Source organism: Capricornis sumatraensis, chromosome 1 (genome assembly GCF_032405125.1).
Source record: "Capricornis sumatraensis isolate serow.1 chromosome 1, serow.2, whole genome shotgun sequence".
In the NCBI taxonomy this organism is placed as follows: Eukaryota; Metazoa; Chordata; class Mammalia; order Artiodactyla; family Bovidae; genus Capricornis; species Capricornis sumatraensis.
The window spans coordinates 177,287,604-177,305,665 of record NC_091069.1 but is presented as its reverse complement, the minus strand read 5'-3'; the positions used below and the strand labels follow the sequence as shown (position 1 = coordinate 177,305,665).

At 40.8% G+C, this 18,062-nt stretch overlaps 1 protein-coding gene across 1 annotated transcript; it reads left to right on the top strand.

The window, feature by feature from the left end:
* Nucleotides 1-248: 248 nt before the first annotated feature.
* On the top strand, nt 249-11,307 carry TM4SF19 (transmembrane 4 L six family member 19). The gene is made up of 6 exons (XM_068968552.1): nt 249-334; nt 3,740-3,875; nt 8,111-8,311; nt 8,719-8,796; nt 10,709-10,878; nt 11,127-11,307. The coding sequence occupies exons 1-6, from the start codon at nt 249-251 to the stop codon at nt 11,305-11,307; spliced, it is 852 nt and encodes a 283-aa protein (XP_068824653.1).
* Nucleotides 11,308-18,062: the final 6,755 nt, after the last annotated feature.

The window sequence follows — 18,062 nt, the reverse complement described above, 5'->3', positions numbered from 1 at the left end:
GCAGTGGGTAGGTAGTGATGTCATTTCCGAGACAGAAAGACTGGTGGATCAAGCAGATTTAGTGGGAAAATCATTTTGGATGTGTTCACTGTGGCACTTCCAAGTGCAGGTGTAGTACAGCATGTTGAACACATGATTGATGCTTGGAGGAGAGGTGAACTGAACTTAGGAGATTTTAGAAATCATCAGTGTTACAGATGGAGTTTAGAGCCATGAGAAAGAATGAGGTCACTAGGGAGAAAGAGAACATGGTCCAGAACCCAGGCCTGGAGATTACCAACATGAAGAGGCCCAGTCTAGGAGGTGTGACCCATGGAGGAGGAGAAACACCAGAGTGAGCTGTCAAGGGAGCCAAGTGTGAGAATGTTCAAGAAGCATCTAGTCACCAACTATGTCTAATTCTGTCTAGGGTCAAGTGTTTAATAGTCAAGAAGTCATTGGAGACTAAGAACAGTTTCAGTGTGATGTTGGAGATGGAAGCTTAATTTGAGTATTTGTTACATTTTTATACTAGTGGAAAAAAGGGAAAAAAATCCCAGACTTCCTCTTCAGTGAACTGGTATAAATGGCAACTCTTTCAACATTTTTTATCTTCCTTTTTTCTCTCTCTCCAGTTAAGGAAAATGTGCTTCCTTATTTAGTCAGCTGTCAGTTGAGGCTGAAACCCACCCACAAGGAAGCTGATGAGTCTGTCACTCTTATTTGGGAAAGACTGGCCTGATTGTAATCATCTTTTCCTTTTCCCTTCTACCAGTGAATTCCATCTTCTCAGCTTCCTTTATTCCTTGCTCAAATTCCACCTCCAGTTGAGGATGGAACATCTATTCTGTTTTTGAAAGCCTTTCAGCCTTGGGAAGCCTTTTATGGCATTAGGCAAATAGTTTTCCCACCCAGGCCCCATTAATTTGTGCCCTCCCTGGATTCCTGTTTGCTTCCCCGTAGAAGTATCACCAACCAAGTGATAATTAGTAGCTGTGCCTCTTAATAGAGCCAACCTCTAATATCATTAACATATCTGCAAAAAGATAATGTTCTGTCACAGCAGTGACCAGGCCTCTGTGACCATAGAGGTCTTACCAAAAGGGAATGAAGAATTTGACCTAAGCTGGCCTTACTTAGTATGTTTATAGCAAGTATATAGTTTCTAAAAGAAGTCTTGTTCATAAGATTAATCATTGAATTATTTGTCACAAATTTACTCTAAGGAACAAAGACTTAAACTGCCCTCACCAGCCTAAACTAAGTTTAGCTCTTTAAGGTGTTAAAGTCAAATTCCAGCATTTTCCTTTGCTGGAGCATACCTAGGATGGGAATAGCTATGTCATAGTTGGTAAATGATACTGTCAAACAGTTAACCAAAGTGGTCATACTAATTTACACTCCCACCAGCAATGTTCCATTGCAGTTGCTTCACATTCTTACCAATATTTTTAATTTAAGCCATTCCAGTAGGTGTTTGGTAGTATCCATTGTGGTTTTAATTTGCCTTTTCTTAATGAGTTAGAGCTTTTCATGTACTAATTGGCTATTTGGTGATCCTTTTTGAGAAGTGCCTGCTGAAGTCATTTGCCCAGTTTTTACTGGTTTTTGTCTTTTTCTTCACTGGTTTGTAGGAGTTTTTTATAATTCCAGGCATGAGACCTTTGTCATATATATTGTGAATGTTTTTTCCTATCTGTAGTTTGCTTTTTCACTCTCAATAATGTCTTTTGAAAGTGGTTCTTTAGATTTTAAGTTCCATTTATCAGTCTTCATGGTCCCTGCTTTTCATGTCCTGTTTAAAAAATCTTTGCCACTTTCACTTCATTTTTACTTACCTATGCTGTTTATATGCCTCTTCCCCCACAGTTGAGATTCATGAGAGCAGGGACTGCTGTATCTTACTCTGCTCTGTAGACTCAGAATCTAGCATAGAGCTTAGAACACGGTAGGAACTCAGGAATCGCTTGATTAATGAATGAATTCATGCACTGGCTGGAGTCACTGCACAGAGATTCTACTAATGATGAAAACAATACCGAGAACACCCTTGGTGCATATGTATGAGAAGGAAAATTATGTTATTAATATTCCTTTAAACTGTATATAAGCTTTCTATGCTTTCTATGAAATTTCTGTGCATGCAGATGTATATGTACCTGACACAAAAGCTGGTAAGCCACTCTGGGAAAGTTCATTAAATAGGATCCAGTTTCCATTTTCATGATAAAAGGGAATCATTTAGAGCCCAAGTGAATTCTTATGTCACCCAGAGAATTGAATTTTGATAGAAGATACTAGGCTGAGGACTCATAAAGCTTTATATTAAGAACAAACATTATTCACCTTATAAAACACATTCACAAACTATCCATTAGATCTTCACAACAGACTTAAAGCAAGTAAAATAAGTATTAGATTAGCTTCATCATGCATATGAAGAGATTATAGCCCAGAGGAATTTGACTTGCTCAGAGTAACAGTGAGTGAGTTTGGGGAAATGATCCTATGTCATCTAACTATACTCTATAGCCCCACGCATTGATACTTGAGATTTTTTTTCCCAACCCAAATTCCAACTAGCTTCTTGGAGGCAGTGCTAAAGTGCTTTGGCATCTAAGAGATCTGGGTCTCAATTTCTGCTACAAATACCTATTAGCTATGTGAATTTGCGTATTTCACTGAGCCTCAGTAATAATCTGGGCCTCAGTTTCTCATTTACAAAATGATACCTACTTCACAAGTTTATTTTGAGAAGTAAGAGGCAAAGTTCCTCTCACAGCATAAGATGCAAGCCCTCTCATTTTCTTGGATTTCAGCAAAAGGATTTTACATACAGTATCTGTTAGAACATCTCATGAAAGAAAGTGAAAGTTATTCAGTCCTGTCCGACTCTGGGAACCCATGGACTATAGCCCGCCAGGCTTCTCTGTCCATGGAATTCTCCAGGCAAGAATGCTGGAGTGGGTAGCCGTTCCCTTCTCCAGGGAATCTTCCCAACCCAGGGATCAAACCCAGGTCTCCCGCATTGCAGGCATATTCTTTACCATCTTAGCCACTAGGGAAGCCCAAGGAAACTAAAGTAGGTAGCTTATCCCTTCTCTAGGGGATCTTCCCAAGCCAGGGATCAAACTGGGGTCTCCTGCATTGCAGGCGCTGAGCTACCAGAACATCTCAGTTAGGCAATTAGAATGATTTGATGGCAAACTGTCAGATAACATTCAGATTTTAGAAGGTATTTCTGTTCTGAACCCAATGGCTTACTTATAGCAAATACTGTTATACTATTAAAATGGTGGTACAAGATGATGGTGGCCTGGAGCTTGAAAGTTAGAAAGTTAAAAAGCTATTAAAGGAAGCACAGCGAAGAGCAAAGTAAGGGAGGTGATAAGGAAAAAAATGGTTGCCCTGCTTGGTGCTGTTTTTTTCAGAGCCCAAACTGCAGAGAGTGAAACAGATATGGGCAGATAGTGTGTGAAACACTGTTGCTACTTGGGAAAGAAGGGAGGATAAGATATTTCTCACGGGTACCATCCTCTGACTCACTAAGGCATTTCAGCTCACGAGGCCATGCTTCCTGGTTCCTTTCTTAGCATCACATGAAAATGAGCAGAGGGTGGGTCATCAGGAGAGGGCTCTTCAGAAGAGGAAAGCTTCCCTGATGGAGACCTGTAGGCAGTATTGTGGGGGCATGTCTCCACACCATGCACCCGCCTGGGTGACCTCTGCATATAAACAGTGCCTCCCTGGCCCATTGTAGGCGTCCTGAAAGAACAACCTGCATTCCAGCCCTGCAGGAGTCCCAGCTGAGGCCACAGGAGTTTAAGCCCACTCTGAACACGGAGCCCTTTTCCAGGTTCTCTGTCTCTCATCCTGATTCTTGCCACTGGAAGCAGGTAAGCAGAAATGAAAGGGCCCAGTGAGGGGATGGCCAGCTAACAGTTTGGTCTAGCTTTTAAAAGCACAAACTTCTAATCCAGAGGATACCTGCCTCAGCCGCTGAGCTCTGTATGACTTCAGGCAATTTAACATCTCTCTGCCTCAGTCTATCAACTTCAAACCTTTACACATGCTTAGAATACTTTTCCCTTCCAAACTTTGCCCATCTGATACCTTGTTGTCAAGTGTTAGTTTGGATAGCACTTCCTCCAGGAGGCTCTGCATGCTTCTGCAGGCAGAATTAGGCAATCCTCGGTGCTTCCATCACACCTTCAGTTGGACAGTTCTGCTCAGTACTTGCTCATTGCCTGGTTAGTGTCCCCACCAGACTTTAAGTTCCTCAAGAGAAGAGGTTGTCTCTGGTTCACCAGAGTGAATAGTGCCTTGGCAGACAGTGGTCACTTAATATAATATTTGACTGATGAAAGAATGATAAAAAGGCTGGCTAAGTAATAAGTAAGGTAGATCTAGAGACACGCAGAATTTACAAGCTCTTCTGTATGACTTAGCTGATCACTTAAAACTGTTACCCAGACATCTAGCTAATGAGTTGTTCACTTACCCCAGATCTCAGCTTAGATCAGGGCCTCCCCTAAGGTCTGGTTGTAGTTTGACCTTATGACCCAGCTTGTCTCTTCACGTATCCAATTAGCCAAACTCTGCTAATCTGGCTCACATTTATGGAAGCATTTCTAAAAATATTGTGATTTCTAGAGGAACAAAGTCAGAGGGAGGAAGTGAAATTCAAACTGAGCCACTGCCCTGTGAGATGCCGCAGCAGCACAAGTGCTTTGAGCGGAGAAGTAGGACAGCCAGGATCCTCTGAATCCCACTCATCCCAAAGGCCATGCTCAATTTAGTTTTCCTCTGCATGTTCATATCTTTTCCTTTCCCTTAGTTATTTGTTTAGCTGCACCGGGTCTTAGTTACAGCACGTGGGACCTTTGATCTTCCTTGTGGCATGAGGGATCTTTTCAGTTGGCCTGTGGGGTCTAGTTTTCTGATCAGAGATGGAACCTGGGCCCCCTGCATTGGTAGCGTGAGGTATTAGCCACTGGACCACCAGGGAACCCCCTAGTTTCCCTTCTAAAACTCCAGATTGGAAATACGTCCATAGAAGAGATTAGGGGTTTGTCCAAGTCAGTGATCTATGTCTAGACAGGCCTTACTCATGTGGAATGATTCAAAGGCAGCTGAAGGTATTTTGAACAGAAGTTTCTCCCAGCCAGAGAGTGTGTCTCCAAGTCCAGCCACACACCAGTTCTTTCTTGGGCCCCTAACAAAATGTGAGTCATCTGGGAGGTATGTAGGTTAACTTACTAACAGCCTGGATAGGTTAGTTCACCCTGGATTGGAGACACACTGAGAGCCCAGCGGGAGGCTGCATCACAAACTGTTGGGGGTGAGGAGTTGTTACCTTACAGGCGCCCTGTCTCCTTACCACAAACCTAGGGAGGAAACAGCTGGTACCATATCAACTTGGAGGACTACTTCAGAAAAAGATGGCTCCGTGGTGGTCCGCTGGGGGATGGGGTAGGGGAAGGGACACGCCATCCCTCCTGATCCCTGGTGCCTCCCCTTCCCTCTAGGCCTCTTGTATCTCTGGGAAAAGGGCCACTGTTCCTCCATATCCTACCCCCATCTGCTCCAACGTGTGCCCCCCGTCCACAGAGATCTGAACTTGCTTGTATCAGGGACAAATTATTTTACTCACCGTGAGAAATATGGTTAGAGAGCAAAAACCCAGTGGAGAGGGCACATGGTGAAGGCAACTCATCCCACTAAAATATTAGCAATGGCATCAGGAAATTCCCTGCTGGGAGGAGCCGCTGAGATGTTTGGGCTCTGAGATTAGGGGAAGTAAAGATCACCAAGGACTGTGGAGGCTGGGGAATGTGGGAGGTGGGGGCCGACAGCACAAGAGCACCCCACCCCTTCGCACCCCACCCAAATGGCCTTCTCAATGCTGTGTCTGACACCAGTCTCTATAAAAGATGAAGTCTGGACAAATAAAAAATCCTAGGCTAATTAAGGTGGTTTGTTTTTAATTAAGTTCATAATTTGTAAAACCATTTTTAAAAAGGTATGATAAAATTAAAATTTAGGATAGTCTTTCCCAGGAAGGAGTACTGGAAGATGATAGTAATATTTCTTAGTGGTAAGAATCCATTTTGTAAACCAGTTGTGTTTACATGGATGTTGTTCAATTATTCCACACGACTAGTAAGGGCAAATATATACATTATGCTTAATTCTTTAACTCTGAAATATTATATATTTATTTATATGTTTATATGTAAAAGGGAGATTGGGGTGGAGGCTCTGATCCACACATATTTTCTGATTATGGGCAAAGCTATCTGTTAGGAGAGGAGTGTTAAGAGCCTTAAGTTGAGACAGACATGTAACTGAATTGCAAAGTGGCAACAAACCCCTTCTTGGAGATGTCATGGTATAGGGTTTTTCAGATTCACACTGACCTGAGTCTACCAAATACTAATCCTATTCTAATTCATATATATAAAAAATTCACAGATCAGTGAAAATTTAAAAGGGAGAAATGGCTAAAAGTAACGGTGTAGAGGAGGCATTTTTCAACCTATCTGGACACAATATTTTAATTTTTAATCAATTTTATTGATATATAATTAAAATATAAAATTCACAAATTTTAAGAGTAATTTGGTGAGTTTTGCCAATATATGTAGTTGTGGTATTCACCAGAATCTGGATATAGAACATTTCTATCACCTCAAAAATTTTCCTTATGTCCCTTATATTAATCCCCCTCTTCTATTCCCAGCACCTGGCAACCACTGATCCCATCAGTAGACTATAGTCCTGCCTTTTCTAGAAGTTCATATAAACAGAATCATACACTGAGTAGTTTTCTGGCTTCATTCATTTAGCAAGATACCTTTGAGATTCATCCATGTTGTTGCATGTATCAATAGCTTATTGTGTTTTTGTTTTGGGGGGATTTTTTCTGCCGCATGACTTGTGGAGGAGTCTCAGTACCCTGACCAGGGATTGAACCCAGGCTACAGAAGTGAAAGCTCAGAATCCTTAACCACTAGGCCACCAGGCAACTCCCCTGAATGGTAGTTTTGAAGAGCAAAAATTTTTAATTTTGAAGTCATTTTTCACTTTTTATAGATTACCCTTTTTGTATTCTATCTAATAAATATCTAATCCAAAATCCCAATGATTTTCTCTATTTAAAAAAAAATTTGTATTAGATTTTAGATCCCATGGTCCACTTCAAGGTAAATATTGAATAAGGTTTCCAGTAATAGGCAAAATACATATTTTTGTTCCAGGATCATTTGTTGAAGAGATTCTCCTTTTCCCACTAAAATATCTTTTTCAAAAATCATTTGATCATATGTGTATAACTTTATTTCTGAATTCTTCAGTCTGTTCCAGTGGTCCATATGTCTGTATACACCATTACTTCACTGTGGGATTACTGTAGCTTTATTTGTCTTAAAATCACATGATATAAGTCCTCCAACTTTGCTCTTCTTTTCAAAATTGTTTTGAAAAATCTAGGTTCTTTGCTTTTCCATGTAAATTTAGATTCAGCTTCCCAATTTCTACAACAAAACTCTAGTAGGGTTTTGACTGAGGTTGCATTGATATTGAGTCTTTTGATTCGTGAGCATGTTTATCTCTGCATTTATTTGGGTTTTCTTTTTCTCAGCAATGTTTTATAATTTCTAGTGTACAGGTCTTGCACAGATTTTGTTAAATTATCTGTATTTTCTATTAATATTTTATGCTATTATAAATATTCTTTTAAATTTTATAATTTATCATTGCTTATATAGAGAAATACAATTGATTTTTATGTATTTAATTTTTTATTTGGTAACCTTGCTAAACTCACCTGTTCATTCTAGTAACTTTTTAATAGATTCCTTATAATTTTCCATGCAGATAATCATGTTACCTGTGATTAATGACATTCTTACTTCTTTCTTTCGTATCTGTGGCTTTTTCTGCTTTTTATTTTATTGCACTGGAAGAGATCCCCTGTACGATGTTGAAAGTAGTGACAATGGACACCTTGAAAATGACAACTTTTCAAGGACAAAGCAAGAGGATGACACCCTGCCCTGTGCTCTGGGGGTTTCCCCTACCTGTCAGTCCCAGTAACAGAGCTACATGACCCTGCTTCCATTGGTTCCAGGACACTGTCCTCTCCTGTGTGATGGCATGCTCACGGACCTGCTCCCGCATTCTGGGGCTGAGCCTCGGGACTACAGCCCTGTTTGCTGCTGTGGCCAACACACTGCTCCTGTTTCCTAACTGGGATGTGACCTACCTCTTGAGGGGCCTCATTGGCAGGCATGCCATGCTGGGCTCTGGGCTTTGGGGAGGAGGCCTCATGGTAAGTGTCCAGGGCTCCCTGAGTGTGAATTCCCAAAGTGTACCCCAGGGGTGGAGAAACAAAGTCAGGGTGAGGGAAGGAGTTTCGTTATTTCTTGAAAACAAGTTTGAACTAACAAACTGATTGTGAATCTATAGCAACTCCAAGGGATAGAAGACCCTAGAAGACTGATCAAAGTTTGCTGGATTTTGAACTAGATAGGCTGGGTGTGAACGCTGCCACCCATAGAATCACATCAGGCTAGTCATTCAAAATTGGGTCCTGACAGTCAAAGCCAAACCCTCTGGGAAATACTGGATAACTAAGTCTATGTGAGATGTCCAACCACTCTGTTTCAACAGCCTTAAGTGGCAGTTGGAGATGCAAATTACCTAATATTTTCTTAACACACATCCCTCTTCTTCCAGGTTCTCACTGCAGCTACCCTGATCTCCCTGATGGGCTGGAGATATGGCTGCTTCAGTAAGATCGGGCCCTGCCAAAGGGTAAGAACCCAATTCTACTCTTCTAAGAGCTAGAATGTCCCCACATTTTACAACTTTAGAGGCAGAGTCAGTTTTGGGGTATGAAGTCAGGTCCTGATCATACTTCTTAAAAGCCCTAAGCTCTCTGGCAAGGTTTCTGAACCTGAGGTCCTTCTGTTAAAATGAGAGGTAAGAGAACCAAGTCCAGGGAGTATTAATGAACCATGAATGTCTACACATTTGTGGGGAGCTGTTCTTTTAAAATTTATTTTATTGAAGTATTGTTATTTACAATGTCCTGTTAATTTCTACAACAGCAAAGTGGTTCAGTTATACATGAGCTGTTCTTATTATTAGTTTTAGCCTGTTGAACAATAGGGACATGAATTACATTCTTTGTAGTCATGTGTCATTGATAGAAAATTTCCTGGCTATTTTTTTTTTTTAGAGCTGAAAGTTTCTCCAGAGATCTGATGACTAGATTCTAGTCTAACCTCTCCATTTCACAGAGAATGAAACTGAGGCCCAGAATAAATGTGCACCTTATTAATTACAGCAGCATCTATATATATTTGAAATATCTTAGTACGTAAGTGTATAAGGTGTATTGCTCATTCAGCCTCAGACACATGAATCTGTGTCCTTTTTACAACAGTCTGCTTTGATATCTACAACCCACATGTTGGGAACCCCACTGACTGAGAATTACATGTTAAAGAATGAAATATAAACACCCACACATCTCATTCACTATCTGTTCTCAGTCGTGTCTGGTTTTCTCCTAGGCAAGTGGCCCTCAGATTTGAATGCGTGCATCAGAATTCCTGCAGGCTGTGCTAAAACACAGATTGCTGGCACCCCCCACCCCGAGAGTTTCTGACTCCATGGGACTGGGTTGGAGGGAGGAGAATTTGCATTTCTAACAAGTTTCCAGGTGATGTGATGTTGCTGGGACAGGGACCATATTTCCAGAATCACCATCCTAGGCTTATGTCAGACTAATTCATCTTGAATCTTTTAACTTAAGAGTCAAAAGTTAGTATGCATCTTTCTTTGGCCCCTCCTGAGTTTTAAACCAGCTTGACATCAGTGGGAAAATGACTATGATTCTATATAAAAACTATATATGGTTTCTGTATATATATATGTGTGTGTGTGTGTGTGTGTGTGTGTATATATATATATGTTTTATTTAAACTTTTAAAATATGTTCTTTTGGAAGGTGAAAAGAAAATCTAGTACTCTGAGAAAGAAACCAATTTGGAAGTTAGAATCCTGCCAAGGAAATAAACACGTTGCTATCTTTTGGGAGGGAAATGAGTGGTGCACAGACTAGAAAAGTACAATGACAGAACTCAAGTCATTTCAGAGTGTAATCTCTGACTTGGTCTCCCCGTCTCTGTGTCTCTGTCTCCCTCCCTCCCTCCTTTCCTTTCTTCTTCTCCTTCTTCCTCCCTTCCTTCCTTGATTTGAGAAAGAGAGGAATCATGGATGGCAGCTTGGAACTTTTGAAGAAATATAGCTTTCCCTTAAAAGGGTTGGAGTGGGGCTTGGATAACCAGTCTGACCCTTTAAGCCAGGGACTGAATGACTGCAGTCTGAGTGTACAAGTTTTTGATGCCAATCTGCTGAGAAGCTCTGAAGAGTCTGTTGAGTCAGGCTGAGCTTGCTGCCTGGTCCAGGTGCCAGTGTTTCCCCCTTCCCCCTTCTCTTCCTTCTTTCTCACCCCTTCCTGGATCTACTCAGTGATCCCTTGTCAACCAACCCTACCCTGGTTATGTTTTCAAGGAGGTGCTGTGGGCAGAATTATCCCCATGACTGGGGAAAGCCTGAGCACCAGAGAAGTGAGACTTGTCCAGATCGACCCACAAGTCACCTAGTCATTGAGTCATGACCCCATCTCAGGCTCACTGTTTCTTCTCTCCTCGTGTAGATGCTTACTGCTCTGTTGTCAAGTGGCCTGGCTTTGCTTGGAGCCTTGATTTGCTTTATCACTTCTGGAGTAGCCCTGAAAGATGGTCCTTTTTGCATGTTCGACGTCTCACCCTTCAATCAGACACAGGCTTGGAAACATGGTTACCCATTCAAAGACCTACATAACAGGTAAATGGATGGAAACGCGGATTTGCAGTTTTTTGGAAAGAGAAAGACACACATGGGCTACAAACCCCTTTTGGTCATGTACTCTAGCATCCTGCTTCTCTGATTCTTAGAAAATTGCAAATACAAAAAGAGTCACCCTCAAAAGTCTAATCCTATGACCTGAGCTGAGGGTGAACCCAGGTTTCTATTGAGGTTGCTTGGACTTTTCTTACTTATTCCAACCCCTGGTCTCCTTATTTTTGGGACAGGAATTATTTGTATGACCATTCACTCTGGAACTCTGTCTGCCTGGAGCCTTCTAAAGCTGTCGTTTGGCACGTGTGCTTCTTCTCCACCCTTCTGTGCATCAGCCTCCTCCAGATTCTCCTGGTGGTCATTCATTTCATCAACAGCTTCCTGGGCCTTTTCTGCAGCCTCTGTGAGAAGTGACAGGTAATGCCCTCTCATACATGAGTGTTTTCATCATGTGCTGCCTCGAACCTTTCCTGGAAGAGAGGGTACTAATTATAAACAAATTTCCTGTTAGGAAGTCATGTGGTAATAATAACAATGATTCCTTGCATATATATTGAATGATACAATGCATTTTAAATCAATTACTGCAAGATGATATATTAATAGAAGAAATAGTTAAATCATTATTATTGTGTAGGAACTTATAGTCCATGAAATGTCCTCCAGCCATGATCTCCTTTCAGCTTCTCAACAGCCCCGTAAAACTGGCCACATGTTAGAAATGAAGTTGAGGCTCCTAGAGGATAATGGACGTGCCGCCCAAAAGCACTTAATTAAGTTCAGGAAAAGTCAGTACTGGAGCCCCTATCTTCCAAATTCAAGTTCACCAGCTTATTAATAAGGCTGAATTTTGCAGCTCCCAAATTCATAGGTTGAAGCTATAGCATTCAATGTGACTTTGGAGATAGGACCTTTAAGAAGCTAACTAAGGCTGAATGAGTGAAAGATGCTCAGTTATGTCTGACTCTCTGTGACCCCATGGACTGTAGCCTTCCAGGTTCCTCTGTCCATGGGGATTCTCCAGGCAAGAATACTGGAGTGGATTGCCATGCCCTCCTCCAGGGGATCTTCCCAAGGGATCAACCCAAGTCTCCAGCACTGCAGGAGAATTCTTTACCAAATGAGCCACCAGGGAAGCCCTAAGCCTTAACTTAGGTTAGACGGGGTCATAAGAGTGGGACCCTAATCCAGTAAGACTGGCATCCTTATAAAAAGAGGATGAGACAACAAGTACATGAAAAGATGCTTAATATTACTAATCATCAGGGAAATGCAAGTACAAACCATAATGAGATATCACCTTATACCTGTTAGAATGGCTATTATCAAAAAGGAAAGAAAGAACAAATGTTACTGAGGATGTGGAGAAAAAAGAACTCGTGCCCTGTCGATGTGAATGTGAACTGGTGTAACCACTATGGGAAACAGTATGGAAATTCCTCAAAAAACTAAAAAAAGAACTACCACATGATCCAGCAATACCACTTTGGGGTATCTATCTGAAGCAAACAGTAACACTAATTCAGAAAGATATCTGCACCCTCATGTTTGTTGCAGCATTATTTTCAATAGCCAAAACATGGAAACAATTTAAGTGTCTATCAACAGGTGAATGGAGGGCTTTCTTGGTGGCTCAGTGGTAAAGAATATGCTTGTAAATGCAGGAGACACAGGTTTGACCCCTGGTCCTGGAAGATCCCACATGCCCAGGAGCATCTAAGTTCATCGCCACAACTATTGAGCCTGTGCTCTAGAGCCTGGGAGCCCCAACTATTGAGCCCACGTGCTGCCGCTACTGAAGCCCAGGTGCCCTGGAGCCTGTGCTCTGCAATAAGAGAAGGACCACAATAAGAAGCCGGCACACTGCAATTAAAGAGTAGCCCCTGCTCACCGCAACTAGAGAAAAGCCCATGCAGCATCAAAGACCCAGCACAACCAAAAAATAAATAAATAGATGAATGGATAAAGAAGTTATACTACACACACACAATGGAATATTCTTCAGACCAAAAAAAGAAAGAAATACTGCCATTTGTGACAACATGGATGGACCTAAGTGAAATAAGTCACACAAAGACAGATACCATATGATCTCATTTATATATGGAATTTAAAACAATAGCCACTGGAGAAATCAACCTGCCTGACTTCAGGCTCTACTACAAAGCAACAGTCATCAAGACAGTATGGTACTGGCACAAAGACAGACATATAGAGCAATGGAATAAAATAGAAAGCCCAGAGATAAATCCACACACCTATGGACACCTTATCTTCGACAAAGGAGGCAAGAATATACAACGGATTAAAGACAATCGCTTTAACAAGTGGTGCTGGGAAAACTGGTCAACCACTTGTAAAAGAATGAAACTAGAACACTTTCTAACACCATTCACAAAAATAAATTCAAAATGGATTAAAGATCTAAATGTAAGACCAGAAACTATAAAACTCCTAGAGGAGAACATAGGCAAAACACTCTCTGACATAAATCACAGCAGGATCTATGATCCACCTCCCAGAATACTGGAAATAAAAGCAAAAATAAACAAATGGGACCTAATTAAAATTAAAAGCTTCTGCACAACAAAGGAAACTATAAGCAAGGTGAAAAGACAGCCTTCGAAATGGGAGAAAATAATAGCAAATGAAGCAACTGACAAACAACTAATCTCAAAAATATACAAGCAACTTATGCAGCTCAATTCCGGAAAAATAAATGACCCAATCAAAAAATGGGCCAAAGAACTAAACAGACATTTCTCCAAAGAAGACATACAGATGGCTAACAAACAACTGAAAAGATGCTCAACATCACTCATTATCAGAGAAATGCAAATCAAAACCACAGTGAGGTACCATTTCACACCAGTCAGAATGGCTGCGATCCAAAAGTCTATAAGCAATAAATGCTGGAGAGGGTGTGGAGAAAAAGGGAACCCTCTTACACTGTTGGTGGGAATGCAAACTAGTACAGCCACTATGGAGAACAGTGTGGAGATTCCTTAAAAAACTGCAAATAGAACTGCCTTATGACCCAGCAATCCCACTGCTGGGCATACACACTGAGGAAACCGGAATTGAAAGAGACACGTGTACCCTAATGTTCATCGCAGCACTGTTTATAATAGCCAGGACGTGGAAGCAACCTAGATGTCCATCAGCAGACGAATGGATAAGAAAGCTGTAGTACATATACACAATGGAGTATTACTCAGCCATTAAAAAGAATACATTTGAATCAGTTCTAATGAGGTGGATGAAACTGGAGCTGATTATACAGAGTGAAGTAAGCCAGAAAGAAAAACACCAATACAGTATACTAACACATATATATGGAATTTAGAAAGATGGTAATGATAACCTTGTATGCGAGACAGCAAAAGAGACACAGATGTATAGAACAGACTTTTGGAGTCTGTGGGAGAGGGCGAGGGTGGGATGATTTGGGAGAATGGCATTGAAACATGTATACTATCATGTAAGAAATGAATCGCCAGTCTAGGTTTGATACAGGATACAGGATGCTTGGGGCTGGTGCACTGGGACGACCCAACAGAGATGATATGGGGAGGGTGGTGGGAGAGGGGTTCAGGGTTGGGAACTCATGTACACCTGTGGCGGATTCATGTCAATGTATGGCAAAACCAATACAGTATTGTAAAGTGAAAAAAAAAAAAAAACCAATAGCCACCAAACCAAGTTTACAGATACAGTGACAGACAATTGGTTGCCAGACATAGAGCTGGGGAGTGAGAGAAATGGATGAAGGGAGTCAAAAGGTACAAACTTCTAATTATAAAATAGTTAAGTCATGGGTATGTAATGTATAACATGTGACTACTAATATGTAGTGCATAAAGTTCCTAAGAGAATAATCTTTAAAAAAATTTTGTAAACAAACCAAAACAAAAAATTTTTGTAACTAATATATAGTGCCAATGTTAACTAGAATTATTGTGATGATCATTTTGCAATATATACAAATATGAAATCATTATGTTGTACACTTGAAACAAATATAATGTCATATGTTAATTATACTATAAAAATGACAATGTAGTATATTTCCAGAATAAAAGCATGATTAAGCTTCAGAAAGTTTATTCACCTATAATAATAGATTTAAGGAGGAAAAAATCCTAATGATTTTCTTCATAAAATCTGAAAAGGCATTTGATAAAATTCAACATACATTCTTTACATCTTCTTTCTTTTCTTAATTTAAAAAAAAAATTAGTTATTTGACTGCACTGAATCTTAGCTACAATCCGAGGATCTCTGTTGTGACATGCATATTCTTAATTGCGGCATGCAGGATGCAGTTTACTGACCAGGGATCGAACCCTGGCCCCCTGCATTGGGAACACAGAGTCTTAGCCACTGGACAATCATGGAAGCCCCTCAAAATACATTCTTAATAAAACTCAAGGAAATGAGAAGACAGCTCCCTCTTTATCATAATACAACATAACTATCTCAACTTAAAAGTCAGCATCATGCTTAATGGAGGAATACTAGAAGCAATCTCACTAAAGTTCCAAATAGATGATACTCACTATCATCATTATCATTTAATATGGTTCTTGAGGTATTAGCCCAAGCAAGTATTCAAAGGGAAATTAACAAATATAAAATAGGAAAGATGGTGAAGTTCTCATTATATTTTGAGAATATGATTACACATCTAGAGCACTCAAATTATATTACAAAGAATAAGAACTTCACATATCTAGGTACAAAATAAATATACAGAATGAAAAATCTTCATGTATACAAATAACAAACAGTTAACAGACATGGAGATGGGAAATTCAATCTATATTAAAAACAAATAGAAAAAAAAAACCTAGCTACCAACATAACAAGAATGTGAAACACTTTTTTTTATCTTTTAGTTTCTCTTTATTTACTTACTTTTTGGCTGCACCATACCGTGTGGCTGTGAGAACCTCATTTCCTGTCCAGGGAGAAAACCAAGGCCCTTGACAGTGAAAGTGAGAAGTCCCAACCACTGGATCACCAGAGAAGTCCCAAGAAAGTGAAATATTTATTGAAGAAAACTTAAAAATATTACTGGACACAAACTTGCATATAAATGCATACCATGAACTTCAATAAGAAGACTTAACATCATAAAATATGAATGCCCTTTAATCTATAAATTTAACAAGATTAATAAAGTCACCAATGACATTTGGTGGAAAAGGATATGGAATTAGATAAGCTGGTTTTAAAGTTCACATGAAAAATGAACAATCTAGGATAGCCAGGAAACTTCTGAAGGAGAAGGCAATGAGGTGGGACTATACTAGATATTAAAAGCTAATGTAAAACTACAATAATTACAACAGTGTGTACACTAAATGGAGTCCAGAGATAGAAATAAATATTTTTGAGTATTTAGTATATGCTAAAAAAAGATGTGGGAAAAAAAGAAAGTAGATGATAAACCAGATCTGTCTCTCCATGGGAGCACAGAGGAAAAGGCCACGTGAGGATACAGCCAGAAGGTAACCATCTGCAAGACAAGGAGAAAGGTCTCAGTCAAAATCAACCTTGTTGGCACCTTGATCTTGGATTTCTAGCCTCCAGAAAATAAATTTCCATTGTTTAAGTCACCCAGCCTGTAGTATTTTGTTATGGCAGCCTGAGCTGACTAATCCACCAGTGTTCAGTGCATTTCAGTAAGTGGTATATACTGAGTACCCATTGTGTGCTCTATGTCTGAGGCATGATCCTTGCCTTTGGGCCTGTCCATGTCCTTGAAGAGCTCATGGTCAGGTTAGGGAAACACATCGACTAATACTTTGAATGTCATACGGTAAGGACCATGTTAGAGGTCAACCCAGGAGTAATGAGAGATTGAGGCAATCTGTCAAGAGATGAAGGAAGGCTTCAGTCATGTCTGAACTGATTCTTGAAATGGTTAGCCCATTAAAGAGTGAAGGGAGCGTTTCCTCAGCTGAGGAAAGAGAAGGCTCAAAAGCATGGAGGTGAGACACACGATGGTGAGTGTGGAGACCTGTGATGCCACAGCTCCTTCAACCTGAAACGCAGAAAGCAGAAGACCTCCCTGTCTCCCATTTTGGGACCTTTGGTCAGTATGGCATTGGCCGAGTTTCTTCTCTTAGTTTTTGAAGCTGACAGGATAATGAAGCTTTCTAAAACAGGACCAGGACTGGTGCACTCATAAGCAGAAAATGCATCCTAAGTCTGCTCCTTCCTGACTTTTGCCCTGGAGCAGCAGTGTGGTGAGGCTGGGGGATCTGTAGGTCGACAGTTATGGATTAAAGCAGGACACTGCAAAAAATTTCTGTAAAGGCTCAGCTAATATTTCAGACTTTGAGAGCAATATGGTTTCTATTTGCAACTGCTTCCTTCTGCCAATACAGCAGAATGCCAATCTACTGGCTGGGCTGTGGTGAAGGAAACTATAGCATTTACTGCAGAGTCACAATATTCATATTCCCCAATGGTTTTCAGGGCAACATTATGGGTGAGGGTCCCAGGGTAATTGATCAGCTCCTCAAACTTCTTCTGACTGGTTCTTGGTGAGGTAACAGGGCAAAGTTACAGGAATCTCAAACATCAAAACTCTGGCTCTAGGCAGTCTATGGTCTAGTGTTTGTGGTCAGCGGTTTCCATCTAGTAAGATCCTGATTTTTGTAAAAACAATTTAAGAACGTGCATCAGATGGTTATCTATATTCCTCAAGGAAAAAAAAAATCCCTGTAACTTTTAATAGCTGACCTATTATTTATTATTACTTTCTCTTTAACTCGGAAAGGCCTAGGAGGCGAAAGATTTTTCACAGGCAAAAAGTCAGGAATGCATGAGATCTGTCACTGAAACCGCTAACCCTTCCCTGCTCCAGCTCAGTTTCCCTTGCCGCATACTACCTGTGTATCCCTGGGCCTCTACGGGCCTCAGGCTCTGTGTCACTTCCTAAGATTGAGACGCCTCTGTAAGTGTTTTGTAAATCGGACAAAAAGAGCCGAGTCTTCGCCAAAGTTATGCTCACTTTACCCCTACACACTTCTGGTCCAGCATCCGATGCGCAGGCGCAAGGGGGAGGGCGGCGAGAGCACGCTAAGAAGGGCGGGTCCCACGGTGCAGAGCGCGGGTCCGCTGCACGCAGGGTCAAAGGCGGCGCTGTCGCCCTGGAG